Below are 22,587 nucleotides of genomic sequence, written 5' to 3'. Positions count from 1 at the left end.
GATTGTTATAAACTGTCGCCTGTCTGATTTGATGAAAGTAATGTTTGATTGGTGCTTTGAGAGAAAATAAAAGACAGGAAGTGTATTATCTGTGCCCTGATGCTCATATGTGTGTCTGTGTGTATCAGGGAGCCATTGGACCTGTTGGGAACATCGGAGAGCAGGGACTGATAGGGCAGCGGGTATGTTTATCAGCATTACACTCCATTGTATTTTGCATTTCTAACAGGTGAAGCTGTCCATTTCATTCACCCTTATGTATCCTTAAATGTGTCTGTATAGGGAGAGCCAGGCCTAGAGGGTGAGGCAGGTCCGGCTGGTCCTGATGGAACCAAGGTGAGGTATTTTCCCAAAATGTCCCGACACAGTAATAGATGAGACTTATAATTCTAACCTGCTTTGTATCTGCTCAAGGTAGAGAATATTAATTAGAGTCATGTTTGTATGTGTATGTGCTCAGGGTGAAAAAGGTGACATGGGTCAGGAGGGGGACAATGGAGAAAAAGGTGAAATTGGGCTAAAGGGAAAAGAGGGCCCACTTGGAAACCCTGGACTCACTGGCGTCAGAGTAAGTGGATTTCTGTGCAAATTCATACATTCATGTTTTTAAACAGTGACTTTCACTGAACCTCAAACCCCACCTTATGTTGTTTCTTCATTTTGTTTTTTCTCTTTAGGGTCCAGAAGGGAAACCTGGCAAAATTGGGGAAAGAGGCAAACCAGGATCGAAGGTATTATTGGTGACACCTATTTAATCCCTCTGAAACCCAAACTCTCATGCTATTCTGTAACATATCCTTTATGTATGTTTAGGGTGCTAAAGGTCACCAAGGTCACCTTGGGGAGACCGGACCAGTGGGGAAGACAGGACCACCAGGTTTCGTTGGTCAGAAGGGGTCCAGAGGAACCATTGGACACGTGGTAAAGAAGATCACTAATGAACAATGTAGATATTTATCATTTAAGTTTGAATGCCATCTAATGTCATGGATAATGTGACTGAAGAACTCTTCTATCTCTGTAGGGAGCTCCTGGTCGAATGGGTCAACAGGGGGAACCTGGCATTGCAGGTTATGAGGTATGGTTCCATTATTATAAGTGTCTGGATGTGGATGTGACGTTTTACATTAAACAAGCCTGTTCTGGGTATTTTCAGTTGGTGTAGTCACTTCATATACTTTGTCTTTGCAGGGCCATCAGGGACCACAGGGCCCCATGGGGTCTCCAGGACCAAAAGGTGAAAAGGTACACCTCGTTCATTTTATGTGGAACACTGATCTCTTGTCATTCTTCTTCATCTTCAGTCCTCAGTCTGTTCCCAGCATATCCCAACACCAAAACAAGTACTTTACCTTCATTCTGCAGTTCACCTAAAAGTGACCCCCTGATGTCTTTCATTTGAGCTACAAAACCTCTTCTCTCTGCAAGCATCTTGTACTGATCAACCTTATTTGATATCTCAGTGCCTTCATCTAAAACACCACGTTGTAAATACACCATGGATTTAATTTTACTCGGAAGAAGAGGATAGTACTTATCTGTTAGATTTTTGCCAAAACAAATTATAGTAAACCATGTGCCTGCAGAGCACACACAAAGTTAACTTTCCAACATACGTAACATTTTAAGAAAGCTGGATACAGTGTACTGAAACATCAAGAATGTGTGTGTTATGTAAAATATCTAAACGTTCCCTTTTCGTTTCTGTATGTGCAGGGCGAGCAGGGGGATGATGGGAAGGTAGAGGGTCCTCCTGGTCCTCCAGGTGACATAGTAAGTGACACCTGACTTACTTTTCTCCATCCTCAGATTGTATGTCTGCTATAAAGTTGCAGAAATCATTTGCATTTTACTCAAATATTTCTTGATTTATCAGGGTCCTCCAGGTGACAGAGGAGAGAGAGGGGAGTCAGGAGACCCAGGGTACAAAGTAAGTACCATCACTCCAGATAATCTTACCCACAGCATGTAAAGTATTTAGTTTGAAGAGGTTAATATTCTGTTATTCTGTCTCAGGGTCAAGTTGGTTTTGATGGAGAGAGAGGCAGACCTGGTGCTCCTGGGCAACCTGTGAGTGTCAAAACAGACTTGTTATTTCTGTACACAGCTCTGTCATTAGGTCTACATAAACAACCAGCAGGCATGTTCACACAGGTTGTTTTTATATGCTTTCATTAACATAACTGGCAATTTCAGGGACACCCTGGACCTCACGGGCAACAAGGACCCAAAGGGGCCAAAGGAGATCAAGTAAGGATGTCAAAACAAAAACATTTGTGTGTTTGCTGTGTGTGGTAGAGAGTGATTGTACGTCTGTGTGCATGTACTCTATGAGGATTTTGATATGTAGTCCTGTATTTGTACTATATTAACTAAGTATATTAAACACTCAAATTAACTATAACTGTAACTATAACTTAAATATTTAACTATATTAAACTTTTCCAATTGTTCAACCTTTCATGAGGAGGGTTTTATTTACATTAATCAGCAGGGTTGCAATAACATCAGCAGGTCTCTGGCATTGTGAATAACTTAGCTAATCGATCCAACAAAAACATCTAGTGAAAAGGTCATTAATCAGTCCGAGTACTGTAATAATACAGTAAAAATACCATGTTGGTCTCTTTTATGTAATATTTCCACCTTTCAAAGCATGTAAGGGAAATTTCCTGCGACTACATTTTGTAACTTCATTTTTGCAAACTGCTGTAAGCAATTAAAAGAAAATAAATAATATATTGGGAAGAAAAGGCAACAAATTTCAACGCGTGGCAAAGTGTTACTGGAGGACATTGTCAGTGACAAACAATCACCAGCAGATGTGGGACATTGATAATCTATAATAAACTCACTTATTGCATCTTTAAAATTATTTTTCTCTCTCTTAAGGGTCAAAAAGGCAAAAAGGGTCCAACGGGACAAAAAGGAACCAAAGGACCAGAGGTAAATTAGGGATTCTCCATACATCCACTGTTTGTTAGTGACCTACAGTATTCAGTCATTACTAAAGACAGATGTGTTGTGTACTTCCAACTATGCTTTTAAAGGTTTGTGTTCATGGCTAAAATACTTGGAAACGAGGCATAAACAAAAGTCATAAATACAGTAGATTAACCTAGACAGAGGAATACTGATTGTGCAAACATATTCAAGTAAAGACAGATGAAAAAGAAGCCAGTATACACATTGTCAGGCTCAGCCTAGATTCCTGATAAGTCCTCTCTTCTCCTCAGGGGGTGGGTGGTCCTACTGGTTCCAAAGGTGTGGTGGGTCGAGAGGGGCATGAGGGTGTGCCCGGGATCGATGGAGGCCCAGGGAAAGATGGCCGTAAAGGCATGCCGGTAAGACAAACATCAATCCTGTTTATTATATTTCAAAAACATCAAACAACAAATTCAAGTGTAGAGGTGCAAAAGAAATGCCTGGTTTGTCCTTGTGGCAGCACTAAAAGAAAGTCAATGGGGTCATGAAACTCTGACTGGTTTAACCACTTGGAACCATGAACATAATCAGCAAATTGTATATATTCAATAATATATCTGGTGTTAAAAGTTTACATTTTAACCTGAGAGTTGTGCTAGAACAAAGCTCAAAGAGTGCCCAAAATTAAAAGGTCTCACCCACGGAAGAGCATGAATGCATGAAGTAAATGTCAACCTGGCCTGTAGATACCATGTGCTGGACCAAAGTGATGAGCAGACAGATGAGCAGACCAGTATCATCATTTTAAGGCTCAACTACCAGTAGGATAAAAATGTGTGCAATGATGGTTTGAGAGATAGTTCTTCTTCCTCTTGCTCCTCAACATGTATCTAGGGAGAGCATGGAGATGATGGGGAGTTTGGTCTTTCTGGCAAATCTGGCTCACGTGGTAAAACTGGTGTTCCAGGACTCCCAGGAGATCAAGGGGTCATTGGACCAAAGGTAAGAGGAAAAGCTAAAATGCTGTATTGTGCATTGAGCTTAACAGTAGATACAATGTGATGCTATGCAAAAGGATATATTGGTATGACAGCTTTAATTTTCACATGATTGAGAAAAGAATGATCTAACTGCACATACAGTACCTGATCTTCGCACAGTCATTTGATCATTTATTCATCTATCCAGGGTGAGCAGGGTCTTCGAGGCCAGACTGGACCTCCAGGGAAAAGAGGCTTTAGAGGTGGAATGGGACTGCCAGGGAAACAAGGGGACCAAGGACATAAAGGACAACCTGTGAGCAGAATATCTACTAACTGCCAATAAATTACAGATAAAGCATTGAAAGATATTATTTCATGACATTATGTTAATTATTGTGCAGGGTGATACAGGGGAGCAAGGTTTTCCAGGAATTCTGGGAGTTTTTGGACCAAAGGTATGTTCAGTACCGCATTCAGCACCACATCTGCCTGTGTTCACCATTAGAATATAGAAGTTCATACAAGATAGCCAAACATAGCTGTTTAAATATGGCCCGCTCACTGTAAATTACAAACACATTGTGATTATAACAATGATTTCATACATGGGTAAACAGCTACATGCATGCCATGTACATAGGTGCCAACATATACAACAATAAAAACTATTTAGCTGTCACTTTGAGGGATAAAAAAACAGTAAATGAGCCACTGAAATCTCATTATTGGATCTTTAGACAGACATTTTAGATTAAGCCCTTTTTGGAATAATAGAGGTTTAATTTCTGAACAGTTTGCTTTACTGGGTATCTGTTCAGGAAGTGAATAGTGAATTTCTACTACAGCTTTCGGATTCAGATGTAGTCTGGACATTAGAGCACGTGGTCCTGGCTAAACTGAGCTTGTCATGGTAACCTGATTACATGCATGCATGTCTGTTGCCATTACGTGACGATGTATCACTTTTCACACTTACATCAAGGAAACTGACGCTAGCTCATGTCTATCTATTCAGTGAGGAAACAGTGACAGCTGAGGGCTCCAGCTTATTGTCCTCAAGTCTTCCTGAATAACAGACTGTCCAGTCACCAGATCATTTACAAAATGCACACTTTGAATCAAGCCAACATAACCTCCCCTCACTTCCTCCCAATGACCTGATGTGTTGCTCCCCTCTGGCACAGTCCCACAATAACCAGTTTTAAAAACAGTTTGACAAATGACACACGCATCCATCCCGTATCCGAGTGTGAAGCACAGTTTCCATCATTGACTAGAAACACATTCCAGCTGTATCTGGTTGTGTGGCAAAAAAAATCTATTGTTCTCTACTGAAATCACTACACATATCCCAAAGCCAAAATGTGTTAGAACAGCTGGAAATATTTTCTTCAATATGGAAACAGTTAGTGGTCTCAGATGTTCCATGATGAGACGTAGATAAAGTTTGAGATAGGAGTTTAAATGAGTGGAGACATTTTTTCGACATCAAGTATTACAGTTAAACAGGTGTACAGAGTGTATAATGACTGTATATAAATATTTGTAACTGCTGTTTTCAGGGGCCTCCAGGAGATTTTGGGCCAAAAGGCATACAGGGACCAAAGGGGCCACAGGGCGCAATGGTAAGACTTTTAATCTATAGCACACTATAAAAAAATCTTCTTTGTCATTATTTTCCTTCTAACTGGTTCTCTCCATCAGGGCAGAGGAGGGGTCATTGGCCCTGAGGGATTTATTGGTCCCAATGGAAACAAAGTATGTATTTTACATATATATATATATATATATTTATATACATACAGATTGAGATAAGCGTCAACATTTGTGTCTGCAGCCAACTAACTGTGTACATCTCTTTACAGGGTCCTCGAGGAGAAAAGGGCAATCGCGGAGAGACTGTAAGTCTTCCTCGTCTCTCTTACTATGTCTATACATTTAAGTGTTTTATGCTTATTGTTTAATGTGCGAAAATCAGATTTAATTACAGTATCCAACCTTAAAGTATGTCTTCTCTCTTTCTCTGGACAGGGATTCCAAGGACCAAGGGTATGTTTGCATAGCATTATCTTTTTTGTGTATTGTACTTTTTGTATTTTACTGCAGACACTTGATTGACATCCTGCATGTATGTTTTTTTCGTTTTTATTAGGGATCTCCTGGACCCCGTGGACCCCCTGGACTTCCAGTAAGTTTTCCACCTTTACAGGTTTAACCACATGTCAAACAAACATAAGGTCATATTTAAGTTGAGTTAATCATTGTCTAAATAACTATTTTTCCTCTTCTCAGGGTCGTCCGGGTGTCCCTCTGTCATTTGTAAGAAATGTTATATTTGATGAATTCATAATATCCAATAAGGCTTTAAGTAGTTAAAATATAGAGTAATGTGTAAAAGAAGATAACATAAGGTTTTGTTATTTTGCTGCAGAAAGAAGATGGTGTTTTGTTTATGGATTCACACACTCCACTCAGGACTGAGGTAAGTGCATGACTTCAACATGTCTTTATATTGTTATGTCTTCTAATGAGTTGCAAACTGTACAGACTCATTTTCTTTTTTTATTCCCTCTTCTGTCTTCTGTCCTCCATTGGCAGAATATGCCAGTGATGGACCTGCCGATGCTGGACCAGGGCGCAGAGATCTTTAAGACCCTCCACTACCTCAGTAACCTGATCCAGAGCCTGAAGAACCCACTGGGCACTCGGGAGAACCCGGCCCGAATCTGCAGGGACCTGCACAGCTGTGAACAGAAGTTAAACGATGGTGAGTATGTGTGTGTGTGCTGTATCAGAGACAGAAAAATAGAGTAATCTTATGTTTACATGAGCGTAATTGTCCCAAATGTCAGGCACTTATTGGATTGATCCCAACCTGGGCTGCTCGTCAGATATGATAGAAGTCTCCTGCAACTTTACCGGAGAAGGACAGACTTGCCTGAAACCAATAACTGTATCCAAGGTATTTAAGATGCAATAAAATCCAAATTACATCAGCAAAGTCTACACGATTATAAAATTGTAAATATTACACATATGATCCCATAACAGCCATGTTGACCAGTGCCTGTTCTGTTTATTTGAGCAGACAGCAATCAGTGTTGGTCGTGTCCAGATGAACTTCCTGCACCTGCTGAGCTCAGAGGCAGTCCAGCACATCATCATCCACTGCCTGAATGTCTCGGTTTGGAGGACAGCTGAGAATCAGCCAGCTGCCCAGGGGTCTGTGAGATTCAAGGCCTGGAATGGGGAGGTGTTTGAGGGAGGAGAGCTCGAGCCAGAAGTCTTGGAGGACTCCTGCTGGGTAGGACTAACATGTTAATTTGGCTTTGTGTCCTGCAGTTGACACCATTCTTGACTTTCATACATGTTGCCATAATTATGGCCTAAAAAATGTCTAATTTGTCTGGGTTTCAGATAAAAGATGGTCGCTGGCACCAGACCCATTTTGTGTTCCACTCCCTGGACCCCACCTTGCTCCCTGTGGTTGACATCTACAACCTTCCAAAGACTACTCCTAGCTCACATTACCTCCTAGAAGTAGGCCCTGTATGCTTCCTGTGAAGGCTGCAGTGCAGGTCTTTTGAGTATAGATGGAAGGATCATCACCCCTAGATGACACCTTCATGCGGGCGTGGAGATCAGAGCAGTCTCCTCCAATCTGCGGCCAAACACTGTCCAAGCGAGAACAAGCTTCCCCCAAACAGCCCTGCTTCACTCTGCCAAACTCCCATTTGACTGCAGACACAGAGGGAGGAAACACGGGGAGCTTGGGGGGCAAAGCAGGGGACGAGGAAGAGCTAAGATGGAGCAGGGGAGTTCTTGCACTATAATGGCAATAGCTTCTTCAAACTCGTCAAGAAGGATCTCCACATGTACGCCCACTTGGAGGAAAAAAAAGGCTTTATGCCACACAATCTCTCTAGAACATTGCTAAGTGAAGGGAGACCAAGGCCAAGTTAATCAGCGGACATTACAGTAACTTATTTTTGTATGCAGTCTGTATACTGTGTGTACTTTTTTTTTTTTTGTTGGAAATGCCAGGAATTCAATTCTGTCAGAAGAGAAGAATTAAAATAATTGGGATCAGTTAAATGTACATATATATGTATGCTTATTATTAACTTTTATACATGTATATCTTATGTAAAGAAATAATCTTCAAGTGCAATAGAAAATGAGAAGATAATTTGATATTTTAAACTTATATGGAAGGATTTTTCAGGGGTGCCATTTTATTTGCCTTTGGTGCTCATCTCCTTGTGAATTTTTTTTTCCGGAGGCAGGCTCATTTACTTAAACTGAGCAGAATTCACATCTTTATCTTACTGGGGCTCCAAAATTGAAGATCATGGCTTTCAGTTTCCTTCCTAATTAGGGAAAAGCGGCACCCAGTCAGCTCACAAAGTAATGCACACAATCCGTTCACATGGACACACACGGAGTCAAGCGCATTAAATACTCATCGGGGTACTTACTTACGCGTACATTATTGAACGGATTGATCAGTTGCCACTGATAATTAGGGAGAATATCTGTGGTTGTGGAGATTGGGGGTCAGAGCACCAAAAAAAAAAAAAAAAAAGCCTTGGTGTATGGAGCTCTAGTTCTCAATAGTATTTTGTTTATTTCTCTGCAACTGTGGAGTTTGAAATCAAACTTATCATTTCTTTGCTTATGATACAAAAATAGGAGGGTAAATATTATTTACTCATTACCACATGGGACCAGGAGTCTCTTCTCCCCCACTTACAGTAGGCAGACTACAGGTGCGGCAATCCTTAGAGGAGAACTGAGCCACAGGAGAGAGAGGGGAGAGTGGATCCAGGAATAAATAAAAAAAAACTCCATCTTCTATTCAATCCTCTCTTTAATGCATGGTGCTACAAAAAGTAAATATATAAGGTGCTAACCATAGTGCTGTAATTACACCACTCTGCAAAAATATCCTGATGTTTATAGTGCATGCTTGCTTAGATTAATAAAAAAAAAAAGTCCAAATAATATATTGCCATAGCTTCCATAATGCACTATAATGGTATAATCCCATCCAAGACTATTTCACATAGTTCCCTAATAGTCATCCATCTGTTGTTTATTCAAAACTGTTTTTATTCAATGCTGCAACTTACAGAGATGCTTATTCTGAGGGAAACTATTTTAGAGATAACAATAGAAACTAAAAACATTTCTCCCTTTTTGTATCCATTATAAATCACCGGGTCTGAAATATTTGTTAAGGATAAAGTTTTCTTTTTCTTTGTACAAAGCCCCACACAGCTGTATGTAATATTTCTTAGAAACACAACTAGTGGAGATAGTTTTAATTAAATAAAGGTTTCCTTGTTGTAGCTGGACACAAGTGTGTATAATTGTGCAAACCGTGCTGTATACAGTGGATCCCCTCCTGCTAATTTAATGTTATTTAATGTTTTAATTTTAAACGTGGTTGCCGACTGAGCAAATTTTCTGTTGGTTGAAGCAATACTACTCTTTCTGACATCTTTATATATCAGTTTGCCCAACTGGTCTTGGAGTTTATAGATTTTTTTATGTGTAAATTTGGGGCTCCAGAGAACAAATTTATTGCAATGTTAATTATCTTTTATTTTTATAATTTTTTGTTATTTTTGCTTTATGTTGTTTTTTATTTCTCCTCTATGATAATCAACCATGTACTGTACCAGGACTCTGTGCTATTCTATAACTTGTGTTTTAAAAAAGATATGCAAATATGTGAAAATCGTTTCTTCTTTTTGTAAATCTGTTGTAGACATTAAAACGAGCTAAGAATACCTCACATTTTACACTTGGAGCAAAGATTTTCTGTTACCTTTATAATTAAAACCTGTTCGGGAATATCAGCCAAATACAGCAAGTCATCAAACTCCGAACAAGACCATATCTGGTGCCAACATCCTCTCTCTGTCTACTTTTTATTCATTGTTCAATGTCCATTTGTTCAATAAATACTTTCAATTTGTGTGGTGATTATTACTTTTCAACTGTTTGGACAAGTAGAATACACATTGTGTTAATGTAATCAATACACACACCCTACGGTGCACTTAGACAAATTATCAGTGATGATTTTGATGGAGGCGAAAAGAATATCTAAAATACAGTAGCAAAAAAGACCATGTAAAATTGAATTATAAAGATTTTTTGTCACTTACACAAGTATCTGAAGACAGATTAAGAAAGATTAACAGATCTAAACCTTAACTTGATATTTATGAGTCTTACAGTTAACAGTTGTACTTTTGATTTGACTTAAAAAATGCCCTGCTGAAATTAAGAGTTACACCACTTGATGTCGCTATTGTTTTCTGGATCCGTTTTATGTGCAGCTGAACCAACTGTTTACGTGGAAGTCAGATGTTTGAGCCCCCTTCCTGAATTTAGCTAAATTGGTGATACAATACAGACTGTAGTCGTTACTGCGGACTGCATTTCTACCAAATGTTATAATTAACTCATTCACTTGAGCCACCATGCAACACACCCAACATTTCACTCACCACACACATACAAATTATGTTGAGAAGCATTTACATCTTTTATGAGTATGTGAGAGAAGGAGACACACACAAGGCAACTTTGTCACAGCTTCAGTTTGAGTCATTCAGGGAAATTAAACAAGGCCCAGATATAAGCCATGTTTATTTATTTATTTGATATATTTGATTTTTTGCATGCCAATTATTTGCAGCAAGACCGCCTACCTCCAGTTTTCAATCAGTCAGTCAATCAATCAATCAATCTTTATTTGTAGAACACTTTTCATGCAGGTTAATGCAGTTCAAAGCGCTTCATAGATGACTGACAAGCCAATAATAAGACTGAACAAGTGTACCCTGTAAAAAAAAAAAAACCTTAAAAAATGAATCTAATTAAAACAAGAGAAATACAAATATATTTAAAAGCTATAATAATAGTAGAAATAATAAAATATAGTGAAATAAAGACTACATATAAAAATAAATAAAGTAGATTAAAATAGATTAAAAAGGCAAAACCAAATGAAGTAAATAAAGACAATAAAATTAAGTTAATTTAATTAGGCTAAAGTACGTTTTGGTATTATTTAGTGTATTGTATGTTATCTGTCTGACAGTGACGATATTCATATGTCGAGAAGATATTTTTGCACCCGCTAAATAAAATCACCTTTTCTTAAAAATGTGTTGACATGGTAACATAAACATATGGTTGGATACTCATGGAGCATATTGCTCATCCAGCTGATCCAGCTCCATATTTTTGATCCTTATGAACCTCCCCAAAGTGTTTGTTTTGGCCAATCGCTTTGTCCCAGCTCTACGCGGCCTTTGGAACTATTCGAAAATTCCTTATTCTCATAACTTGAACACGTATTGCATGTTAGCATTGCTGTAAATAAGTACAATTATTACTCGTAAAAAATATTACATATTAATTTTTGTTGTTATAACTTTACATGATAATATTCATATTTTTATTGCACCCACTGTCTCTCATCCACTGTGGGGATTCAGGTTGTAATTCAAATATTTCCTACACACCCCTGAAGGCAGCACCAGTTTCCAACGTGCACAATGGTGACGTGCCTTATTTTTTTCCCCACCCGCATTACGTGAAGACCCGCCCTACTATACCTCTGATTGGCTTGTACTCGTTGCTCTAGATGCTTTGATTGGTTATATTTAGGCACGAGGAAAGAAATGGTTACGGTGTGAGCCAATCAGAGGCAGAGTAGGGGCGGGTCCTCACCGAATGCGGGTGAGCAAAAATAACGCTGGTGACGTTGACCATATCATGATGGCGGTAGCCTGGACTATTTTGAATTCCGTCCCGCTTTTCGAAGTTTACACCGCGTCTTATCGATAAAATGTAATATTACTCTGAAGAGAGAACAACACAAGTCAACCGCTGTTATGGATTCTGTCGTGGGGGACGACGTTACGCTTCCCGTTGACATCAATGGAAGGTAAAAAAAAAACAACAACCCAACGACAGCTAGTGAGCTAAGGCTAGCATGTAATCCGAAGGCAGTTACTAGTTACCGCTGTGTGGGCTCTGACTATTAGCTGGAGCAACACAGCAGCGGTTAATGTTGTCATGTTTTCGATGTGTATTGAATTAAATTCAGTGTGAAGACAAAATGATTAGCTACATACAGCTTCTTTTATGTAGTTCATATGACGTTATGTCTAAAAATAAACGACTCTTGTTTGTTTGTTTCTTGTGGTTATAGCCTCGGGTCATTTGATACTTGATCATTAACCTATTTTTAAAATTACACATTTAAGATCATGTTTTTGTAGCTACCTGTAATATCAGTGTCTATATGTATTAAGGATAAACTACACTCACGCTAGTCAGCTTGTAATAAGCTATTTCAGGATCAATATTATCAATAACCTATAGTTTACATTGCATTTGTGCCTGCATTAGACTGTACACATGCTTTTATCTAAACTATTTTACCTATTAAATAATATATTTTTTAGTGCAAGTTTTGATTTAACCTTCAAAACAGACACCAAAACTAAAGCCATAATAACACAACCTACACTGCTGCAGAAAAGTGCAGTGTTAATGCAAAAATCCTGTCATGCATGAACTACCACTGCTTATATCACCCTTATGAATCATATAGTGCTCATTGGATGTTGCTTTGATATTTCTGCGAGTGTGGTAGGACGGCTTGGTGACCTGTCATCCAGAGAGTGAAAGAAAGCGGAAATTATCAGAGTCAGTGTTTTTTTTTTTTAGGTTTTTTTTTTGTTGCGGGGTTCAGACTGCGCCAGCGACGTCTACCTCGCAATGTTTTATCCAAAATGTGGAGATAACTTGTTATATATGTATTTGTTTTTTCCCCCGTGTGCTCGCCATGTCATGAAAGAAGAGTGTAATTGTGGTAGGTGAAACATGCTCTACATTGCTTTTGCTGCCTAGTATTTGCTGAGTGAGTATAGCTTGTCTGTAGCTCTTTCTGCTCCAGTGAAAAGCTAGTTACAGCATCTCTCTGTGTTTTTTAAGTTTGTAGTGTCCTTGGTTAGTCCTCCTTTTTTATGCTGTTTATAAACACACATGACCTAGCCCAGCTGTGTGCTGTGTAAAAGCAGTCATCCAGGTGGTAAGCGTGCCTCAGTAATCCAAGATGTTAGCTGATATGTGTGGTGTGAATTACTTATTCTCTAATTCTGAAACCTGATTCAGTGTACTAATGCAGTTTCATAAATATCGCTGTGGATCATATGAGTTGCTCAAGTTGTTTGTTTTTTTTTGTTCCTCTTTAATGTAGTTGATATTGTTATTGAGCTAACTTCATATTTGTTACTGGCAGCTGGTACAAAATGAGGGTGGAAAAAAGAGAAGAGGAAGTCCCTGTTTACAGCCACTTACATTGTTTCCACAGAGAGATGGAGGGGTTATTACCACTGTAGCACAGACTAAAAACTGAGTCAGTAACACCGACACAATGTTATATATTGTTCATTTTAGTGGTGTATTTGTGGCGATGCCGAATGGAAGCTGTTTCTAGTGTTTGTGTTGGCTTTTTTACTACTATCATGGCTCGCGTTGTTTGAGTGCTTCCTTTCCATCTACACAGGAAGAAGGGGTTGTTTGGTGTGTGAAATCTCAGTGACGCAATAATTGTCAAACACATTTTTTAGTGACATTCATCATCTTGAGGGTGGATTATTGTGGTCAGGCTGCATATTTTCTTCAAGTTCTATTCTTATTCGCTTTATTCTTACATCTTTTTTTTACCCACTTTGTTCTTATATCCACTTTCATTCACATTTTTAAAAGCACAAGAATAACTGTGTGAATACATTAGTTAAGCATTGTATTAGAGCCCAACCGATATATTGGTCAACTGATATTATTGCTCGATATTCACAGTTATATCGATATCGGCATATATGATGTCCGATATGCACCGATATATTTTTAAGTTATATAAGCAACATTTTATGTATATTTGATCCTGTTTCTTGATTCAAGTTTAATATACGTACACATATTTGGTTGTTGTTGTGTTTTATTTAGGGCCCGACTGATACTGGATTTTAAGATATTAAGAAATGAAAAAATTCGGATATAGATATATCACTTGATCATTATATATATATATATATATATGTTAAGAATATGGACATATAAACATAATTTTTTGGCAATGATCACTTAAAAAACACTTGTGACAAAGATATGTAATGAAGGCGTGATATTTCACTATTTGACAATAAACTTAATTGACAGGCTACATTGTATTGTCTTCTAGGTAATGCACTGTGTTATGGTGTCATGTTGATTTATCGTGTTGTGTCACTTTGGTGGGTGTCAAACAAAACAAAGATGAGGAAGAGCAGTGTCATTACGCTTTATAGTTGCAGCCTAACACTTCGGAAACTATAAATAACGTGTATTTCTAGAAGAGATATTTCCCCAGAGTCACAGAAAATATGAAAAAGGAATGAAACTGAGCAAAATATATGAGATATTTACCCAAACGTTGCTAAAAAATCAATCTCTAGAGCTCTGAACACAAAGACTATATAACATTTCTAGACATGAAACACAAACCGATAACGCAGAAATCTTAGATCTTTGTCAATGGATACGCCAGAGAAGCTTTAGAGCTGCTGTGCTTTCGGTGCCAGGGGAGCTATGAGAGGAAGTTATTCAAAGCTGGACATTTATATTATTAGACACAAGGGTCAAGGTTGAAGGACACAAGCTCAGAACCAAATAGTTCTTGTTTTTCTGCTTTTAAAAGGAGGAAATTACTTGAATAGATGTCAGGAGGAACATGAACGGTTAATGGCAAGGCAAGGCAAGGCAGCTTCATTTATATAGTGCATTTCATACCCAGGGCCAACTCAATGTGCTTTACATAAAACAAACATTTAACAGTAAGAATAGGAAACAAAAATCATAAAAAAATGCAATTTGAAAAATAAAAATATAACCCAAGTAATAGTAAAAACATGGAAACATTAAAAAATACAGTAAAAAAACTCCACTAATAACCCCTACTAATAATACAAAAATAAAAACAAAGTACAGAAAAATAGAAAGAGAGAGAGAAAAATAAAATAAAAACTAGACTAGAATAGAGCGTTAAATATATTTTAGCAGTATAAAATAATGATTTGCTTTAAAATCATTAAAAGGACATACAGTACAAATGAAAGATTAAAGAGTGCTTAAAAAGAGCTCAATCATAAGCACCGGAGAAGAGAAGTGTTTTTAACATGGATTTAAAAATATTCACAGTTGGGGCTGATTTCAGTTCTGTTGGTAGTTTGTTCCAATTGTGTGCAGCATAACAGCTAAAAGCTGCTTCACCATGTTTAGTCTGAACTCTGGGCTCCACTATCTGACCTGAGTCAGTAGATCTCAGAGTCCTACTGGGTTTATACTCTACTAACATGTCATTCATGTATTCTGGACCTAAACTATTCAGTTATTTGTAGACCAGTAGCAGAACTTTAAAATATATTCTGTAGCTGACTGGGAGCCAGTGTAAAGACTTTAGAACTGGAGTAATGTGCTCTGATCTCTTTGTTCTGGTTAAAACTCGAGCTGCAGCATTCTGAATGAGCTGCAACTGTTTAAAGCTTTTTTGTGGGAGTCCAGTCAGAAGACCGTTACAGTAGTCGAGTGAAAGCATGAATGAACTTCTCCTGGTCTGTTTGGGACATAAGACTCTGGACATGTTGTTAAGCTGATAGAAGGCTGTTTTGGTGATTGATTTGATATGACTGCTGAGGGTCAAATCTGAGTCTATCAGCACACCAAGGTTTCGGACCCTAGTTTTTAGAGAGAGTGACTCGAGATGTTTACTGACAGCAATCCTATTCTCTTTATTGCCAAAAACAATGACCTCAGTTTTGTCCTCTTTAGTCTCTCTAATTTTGGTGAATGAACAGCATGATTAAATGTGCTGATATCTACCAAACCTGGACAATGTGACAAACTGCACTTTAATCTTCACTACTGGCTAATATCAGTATTTTAGGTCTACTTCTTTCAGTTCAACTGTGCAACATATATATATATTTGACGAGACGATACACAAGATTTGGTTGACGAGAGCAAGAGGAGACAAGATTTTAACTCGATTTTTAAGAAAACTTAAATGATGAAATATATGACTTGAAAAATAGTCATTTAATGAATGTCACTTCAGTTCAACTTTAAGTATGAATTATCATATTAAGTATGCAGTAACTGTAAAAGGTTTCCCCCCTCTCTCCCCCTCATATGGATAGATAGAAATAACAACCATAAATACCAAAATTATAAACAATCACACATACCAAAAATGAAGTATGAAGAATAGAAACAATTCTAGAATATAAATATAAATGAAATTAAAAAATCCAAATAAAATATATTGCTAAAAAAAACCTAAACAAACATTAAAACACAGAAATAAAAGTATATTGAATAACTCCTATATCACACAAATGCACAAGTAGAACAACATACTTATAAATTGTGTTTTTATGGACATATGGACATTAGTCTTTTTTTGATGGTTTGTTTGGAACATTTATGAACTAGTAAAATTTCTTCGCATGCTTTGTGGGTGTGACCTTTTTTACTGTGTCATCACCATCCATACCAGTAGTTCAACCAGTAGTTAAAAGCACTAAATTGTTTACAACACTTAAAAATTTTTTTTTTTTATAGGTTTAACCTCTTAATTTTTCTCTCAAAGTGCGCCAGAATGATGCATTTGACTTAAAAATGTGCCCCCGGACCCCCTTACATGGTCAGACTGAGGTCCAACCACCACAGTCTCTAAATATTTTTTGGGAAACATTGAATTATTTTCTATATTATTTAAAACAAAAATTATTTGTTGTTTTTATTGCTTTTGTACCTACTCATTTGAAATAATTAATTAGGATAACCCCCTGAGATGTACCATCTCGTTTTGGAGGGGGGTCCTTAACAAAATACAACACAGCAAAAGCATTAGAGAACTTTTTTTTTTTTTTAATTGACAAAACAAATGAATAATACCATCATAAAGACAAACAGAATATATTAAAACAAAGGACAAAATATAACAAAAGCACAACAGACATAGAGACAAGACAACAAGACAAAAAATAAACAATAGTAGAGCCTATAATTACAAAATAATAAACAGCAGGGAAAAATGATTGTTCAGAATATAGTATAATATAGTAAGTGTAAATGTAAAATGTCAGTTAAAATGAGTTGTTCAGTAAAAGGGAAAAAGAATGAATAAAATAAAATAAAATTGGAAAGGGTCGGACTGAGGTCCAACCACCATAGTCTCTCTAAATTCTGTGGGAAACACTGTATTATGTACTTTTTTTATTTACTGCTATTGTTTTTATTGCTTTTGTACTTACTTATTATTATTTATTGCTCTTTATTCTTTATATTGACGCACTTCTACTCTTACTGTCCACTTTGCTGCTGATATTTAGTAAATTTCCCCATCGTGGGACTATTAAAGGAGTATCTTATCCTATGTTATCTTATCTTATCTCATCTTATTTACTAGTATACAGTATATGTGTTGTGGCAGTGCAGTCCCCGGTCGCTTTAGTGTCATTGTGATCCAGATGTGTGTTGCTGATGTTTGGTGCTTTGTACGGCGTCCGCGAGTGACGACACTGTCCCATCGCTGTGTGATGCTTAGCTGATCGGAGCCACAGTAGTCTACTTGTCCACCAATGAAAGTGTCCTCCTCCTCCGTGCTTCCACTGGTTTGTCTGTTTTTTTTTTCGCCTCCTCCTGTCTGTCTGAAAACTTGAGAGCGAGGCTGCCACTGGCACATGGTCTCTCTTTCTCTCTATCTCTCGCTCCCTTTCTCTCTCTCTCTCTCTCTCTCTCTCTCTCTCTCTCTCATACACACACACACACACACACACACACACACACACACACACACACACACACACACACACACACACACACACACACACACACACACACACACACACATATACACACACACTGAGAAAGAGGCTCTGCCAGAGTGGATGTAAATGAAGCAGAGAGTCATTCTTAAGCTATTTATGGAGCGTCCTTAGGGCTCAGTGGAGCTGACCCAGCGTGAGTAATACATAAACACCACTCATTTTGTGTTTTGTAAAAAAAAAACGTAATATTCAGAGTATGTGTGTACTGTACAATGAGTTTTTTTCTTTTGCAAAAGCTAGGATAAAGTGCAGAGCATGCTTTGGTCCTCTGTCATTTCTTTAAAAAAATGTAAATTGTCTTTGTTGAATGTGGTGAAAATGTAACCCTGTGAATCTTTTTTCTCCAAATATTACTGGTGACTCTGCTGCATCTCTAACGAAATAATCTCGCCCCCCCCCCCAGCTGCAGACTGCCTGACTCCATAGATGCTGGAGAGTTTTCCTCAGACAGCATGACAGGTACAGTAAAGCTTTCTTGTTTCCCCGTGTGTATTAATTAACGTTGCTGTTGAATCGTAGCCGTGACCTCCCTCCCTCCCCACAGTCGTGTCTCCAAATCTGTGGGGAGGGAGGGAGGGATTGGCTGGGTGATGTTAATTAGCTAATCCCATTTCTAATTCACTGTCAGGCTCTTGTTGTGTGTGTGCTGACAGTATACACACACACAAAGGGCAAGACCAACACAAAAAGCCCAGAGAGGGACTGATTTATAGATATATAGGTCAGCATCTGTGACTTTCTGTCAAGTGTATTGTGTGGACAGATACACACAGAGGCACCTAGGCAACACGTTGGCAATGTCAGCTCAGTGATAGGACAGGGCAAATAACAACTACAGTTATTATCATTAACAAATCTTTTAATATAAAAAAAATAACAAAATGTTTTAAAGCTGAAACTCTCTTTATAGTTTTTCCACCAAATACTTAATTTAGAATATCCTGATGAAGCCAGAGAGGAACGTTTTAAAAGTTGATCATGATTGCTGAGTCTTAAAATAGGCCCACTTTGAAAAAGACCACTATGATCCTTTAATGATAGAAATTAGATCAAACCCTCTAATTTCTAGGGCAGCAACTAATTATTTATTTCATTATTGATTAATCTGTTGATTAGTTTACACAGTTTTTCAGAGGCCACAGTTATGTCCTCAGTTTGCTGATTCTGTCTAACTTAGTGCTTAAATTGAATGTATTGATTTAGTGTCATACATAAAATGACAAGAAAAGACAGAAAATTGTAATATTTGGCTTTTTATGCTTGACAAATTACTGAAATGATTATTAGTGGTTGCTATGGCTGGGTATCGTTTAAAAAATGACGATACCAGCACCAATCCAAGTACCTTTTGAAAGTGATACTGATACCAACTGAGTACTTCATTCGATACCCATGATGTGACCAGAAGCATTAAATTGTATAAAATGCCACCACTTTTCTACATGTAAATGATTAGATTTTTACACAAATACATTTTGAAAATCTTCAAATTATTAATATTTAATTATGGAAGAACGCTTGCGTTGATTAACTGTGAACAAGTCCATAAAAAAAGTCATATTTTCTACCTCTGGGTGCAAAAAGGATTGATTGCAGGTGTCGTTTGACAGGGCACATTTCAATACTATTTGGTATTTTAAAAGGTATCGAGTACTGATACCCAGCTTTACTGGTTGGCTGCTTTCCTTCAATCAATTAAAGGACAAATCGCAACCTTACTTATTTCCATCCACAACAACAAGCATTATTTTTCTCTTGCTGCTTTCTCGCTAACTTTTGAGTGAATTTCGCTTGCTTGTACATTCTTCTCAGTAGCGGTTAATAGATCCAGGAATTAAGTGAATAAATGAATCATAGGTAATGAATACAGCATGTAGAGATCTAGATACATGTGCACGATACTGCACGAGTGAAGGGTGTGACAGGAGCTCTTCCTGTCAAGCTGTTGATTCATATATCAGGAGTTAGGGTTGTGAAATGTGTTGTTGACGCGTGTTACATGATCAGCTGTGTGCTGCTTTCAACTGGTCTAAACAGGGCAGCTCTCCAAGAAACTCCCTCACCTCTGATTCTCCTGCAGTGCAAAAAAAAAAATCACGACCGCTTTCTCTTTCTCTTTTTCTCTATCTGTCTGAAAAAACTGATGTAGAGCAGTGCCCCGAAAGCCGAGAGAATGGATTGTTCTTGTAAGCAGGGGGAAGATTTTTTGTTTGAATGCTATAGATTATATTAAAGTTGTGAACATGTGTTGTTTTCTTCTTGTTGTTTTTACAGCTCCGTCCTTCCCTGGCAAGATGTCCCCTATCAAAGCTCTCACCATGAAGGACTATGAGAATGTGAGTGATCGGTATCAAGTGGTGTGACGTTTCCTAAACTGAAGTTGCAATGTCAGGATATAAAGTTTCATGGATCTTTTAAAGCCAGTTTTATATATAATATAAAGTTTAACTAAGGATAATTACACATTACTGTGATTTGCTTATTAACGCTGTTGATTAGATGTATGCTGTAGGGAGCCCGGAGCACAATGATGCACAGTCTACTTCACACACATACGCACTAAAACACACGTACAAGCATGAAGGCCTCCCTTCATTTTAACAATAACCATACATACGGTCTTTTCTGCCGTCTTCCTGCAGATAAAGTGCTTTGATGCTTTGACCCAAATTATTTGTTCTAGCCTTGTTTTCTTATCATTTAACATAAGTAAAAGAAATGCATAGATATGAGGCTGCACAGTGATTCAAATGTTTGTTATTAGGGGTGTAACAATTTCTACAAATCCACGGTTCAGTTCAGACCTCGATTTTTGAGCCATGGTGTGGTTTATACTGGGTGTATAGTCTGGGTTTTATTAAATAAACTACAAATTGGAATATCAAGAACACTATGAAGGTAGATCAACTTTTTTAATTAACTTCACATTAATTACGTAAGTAAAAAACCTCAATGAATAAATAAGTCAATACATTTTTGCTGAGGACCAGTTTACATGTTAACTAAGTACATAAAAATATACCAAAATTACCGTACTTCCTCTAATAGTGGCTGGGCCTTTTATTTACTTTAACTTCAGAGGGTACCAGGCCTTTATTAGAAACATGCTTATGTTAGAGAGGGGCCTATATTTCTAATTCCCCCTATTTGATAATCACATTTGCTCATATTTTAGTACGAAGCCCTCGTTTTTTGATCAGCTTCTGTTTGCTCTGTTAATGTTTACTGCATTACTGCCAATTACGGTAATTCACATCAGAGACTTCTTCTGGCCGAGCCGGCCAACTCCTGGTTAGCCCTCTGCTAACTTGAACTTGAACTTGAACAGCAAAGTATCTACCTGCATAAAAGTTTTTTTTTTAATATATTCATCTATAGCAAATCACAGCTCTGAAGAAAGAGAACTTCAATCTGAAGCTGCGCATTTACTTCATGGAGGAGCGCATGCAGCAGAAGTGTGACGACTCCACCGAGGACATATTCAAAACGGTGTTGTATTCAGTTTTTTTTATGCCAAAATGAGTCTTTTTTCATGCATTTATGTTCGCCCTCAGTGCCTTAATGTTGCATGTGATTCAGCAGTTCCTCCCAGGACTAAATGAGATCACAACTTCAGCCGGGCAACAGCTGGGTTTTGTTCAACCACAATCCCACTTTTATGATCTTAGAGCAGCCTCGTTGCCTTTTCATTGTTGTTGCTTTTTCTGAGAGAGTTGTAAGCACATTGGAATTTCCTCGTCTCATTCGGACATTAATTGTGTTTCTTTATCTTCTTTTTTTCCCATTGAATTAAAGTAGTGAAGTGTCAAAATATTTTGTTTAAATGCACTTATGTTCACTTTTTATGTTTTTACTCCAAGATAAACCTTTCATATGTGTATAAATATGTATGTAGTTTGTGCCAATGATTTTGTGATGGCTCCAGATGTGTCATTTGTGCTATAATCGACTAAATGTTGTTTGTTCATAGAATATTGAGCTGAAAGTGGAGCTGGAGTCCATGAAGAGGGACCTTGCAGAGAAACAGGAGCTACTCGTGTCTGCATCGTAAGCATCAGGCCATTTACAGTCCTGCCTTATTGAAGCTTAGTGTCAGCTAACATCACAGTTTGTGTAATGTTTGGTGTTTTAAGAATTCACACAAATATAATATGTCAGTTGTATATGAGCACTAACCTAATCTCCCCTGTGGATGTTTTTCAGCAAAGCGTTGGAGAGTCTGGCTGGTCGAGAATCAGGAGAACCCCAACGTGTGAGAGAGCAAGCTCAGAGAGAGATGGATGCACTTCGAGACGCGTTCAGTAAGAGGATAGCTGACCTAGAACAGGTGAGACAAAATAAATGATTTCAGTCTAAAGTTGGTATTAAAAAAATTACTTTCCAAATGATAAGTTACTTGCAACAGATAATATATTTGTTTTTTATAGTCCCTGAGAGAGAGTCAGTTTCTCTTTTGTTCCCATGAATGTGTTTTCTCTTGATCTCAAAAATCATGAAATCTGTTCCCGACCTTTTTAGATTTAAATATTTGAATAATCAAATTAAGCCTGCAGTGCGCAACTTTTGTTTCACCCCTCCAGCAGTGATGACAAAAACACTGTTGACACATGCTGCTATGACATATGCAGACTGGCTGGTCTTACCCAACTAGCAGCTCCAAAAACATCAGAGCAAAATGACAAATATGTGTTATTTAGATAAACTGACCACATATT

General features: G+C 37.8%; 2 protein-coding genes across 6 annotated transcripts in view; both read left to right on the top strand.

The window, feature by feature from the left end:
• Positions 1 to 9,891, top strand: part of col27a1a (collagen, type XXVII, alpha 1a) — a 67,940-nt gene extending 58,049 nt beyond the window's left edge. Inside the window, 27 exon segments of the mRNA XM_062435199.1 lie at positions 129 to 182; positions 283 to 336; positions 461 to 568; positions 678 to 731; positions 814 to 921; positions 1,025 to 1,078; positions 1,192 to 1,245; positions 1,717 to 1,773; positions 1,877 to 1,930; positions 2,017 to 2,070; positions 2,197 to 2,250; positions 2,893 to 2,946; positions 3,237 to 3,344; positions 3,820 to 3,927; positions 4,114 to 4,221; positions 4,310 to 4,363; positions 5,471 to 5,533; positions 5,613 to 5,666; positions 5,774 to 5,809; positions 5,940 to 5,957; positions 6,061 to 6,096; positions 6,201 to 6,227; positions 6,340 to 6,390; positions 6,507 to 6,675; positions 6,761 to 6,870; positions 6,997 to 7,212; positions 7,326 to 9,891. Of these exon segments, the coding sequence (XP_062291183.1) occupies positions 129 to 182; positions 283 to 336; positions 461 to 568; positions 678 to 731; positions 814 to 921; positions 1,025 to 1,078; positions 1,192 to 1,245; positions 1,717 to 1,773; positions 1,877 to 1,930; positions 2,017 to 2,070; positions 2,197 to 2,250; positions 2,893 to 2,946; positions 3,237 to 3,344; positions 3,820 to 3,927; positions 4,114 to 4,221; positions 4,310 to 4,363; positions 5,471 to 5,533; positions 5,613 to 5,666; positions 5,774 to 5,809; positions 5,940 to 5,957; positions 6,061 to 6,096; positions 6,201 to 6,227; positions 6,340 to 6,390; positions 6,507 to 6,675; positions 6,761 to 6,870; positions 6,997 to 7,212; positions 7,326 to 7,472 (2,064 nt within the window). The 3' untranslated portion in view covers positions 7,473 to 9,891.
• Positions 9,892 to 11,755: 1,864 nt separating this feature from the next.
• The window catches only part of cdk5rap2 (CDK5 regulatory subunit associated protein 2), a 38,338-nt gene continuing 27,506 nt past the window's right edge, over positions 11,756 to 22,587 (top strand). For all 5 annotated transcript variants that reach the window (XM_062435299.1, XM_062435300.1, XM_062435301.1 and 2 more), the window contains exons 1-6: positions 11,756 to 11,877; positions 18,276 to 18,331; positions 20,147 to 20,208; positions 21,251 to 21,361; positions 21,843 to 21,919; positions 22,076 to 22,199. In XM_062435299.1, coding sequence (XP_062291283.1) covers positions 11,825 to 11,877; positions 18,276 to 18,331; positions 20,147 to 20,208; positions 21,251 to 21,361; positions 21,843 to 21,919; positions 22,076 to 22,199 — 483 coding nt within the window. In that variant the 5' untranslated portion in view covers positions 11,756 to 11,824. The remainder of the gene's footprint in view (positions 11,878 to 18,275; positions 18,332 to 20,146; positions 20,209 to 21,250; positions 21,362 to 21,842; positions 21,920 to 22,075; positions 22,200 to 22,587) is intronic.

This window comes from Scomber scombrus, chromosome 15 (genome assembly GCF_963691925.1).
Source record: "Scomber scombrus chromosome 15, fScoSco1.1, whole genome shotgun sequence".
In the NCBI taxonomy this organism is placed as follows: domain Eukaryota; kingdom Metazoa; phylum Chordata; class Actinopteri; order Scombriformes; family Scombridae; genus Scomber; species Scomber scombrus.
Note: the sequence above shows the minus strand (reverse complement) of the source record. Positions and strands in the feature narration are given on the sequence as shown.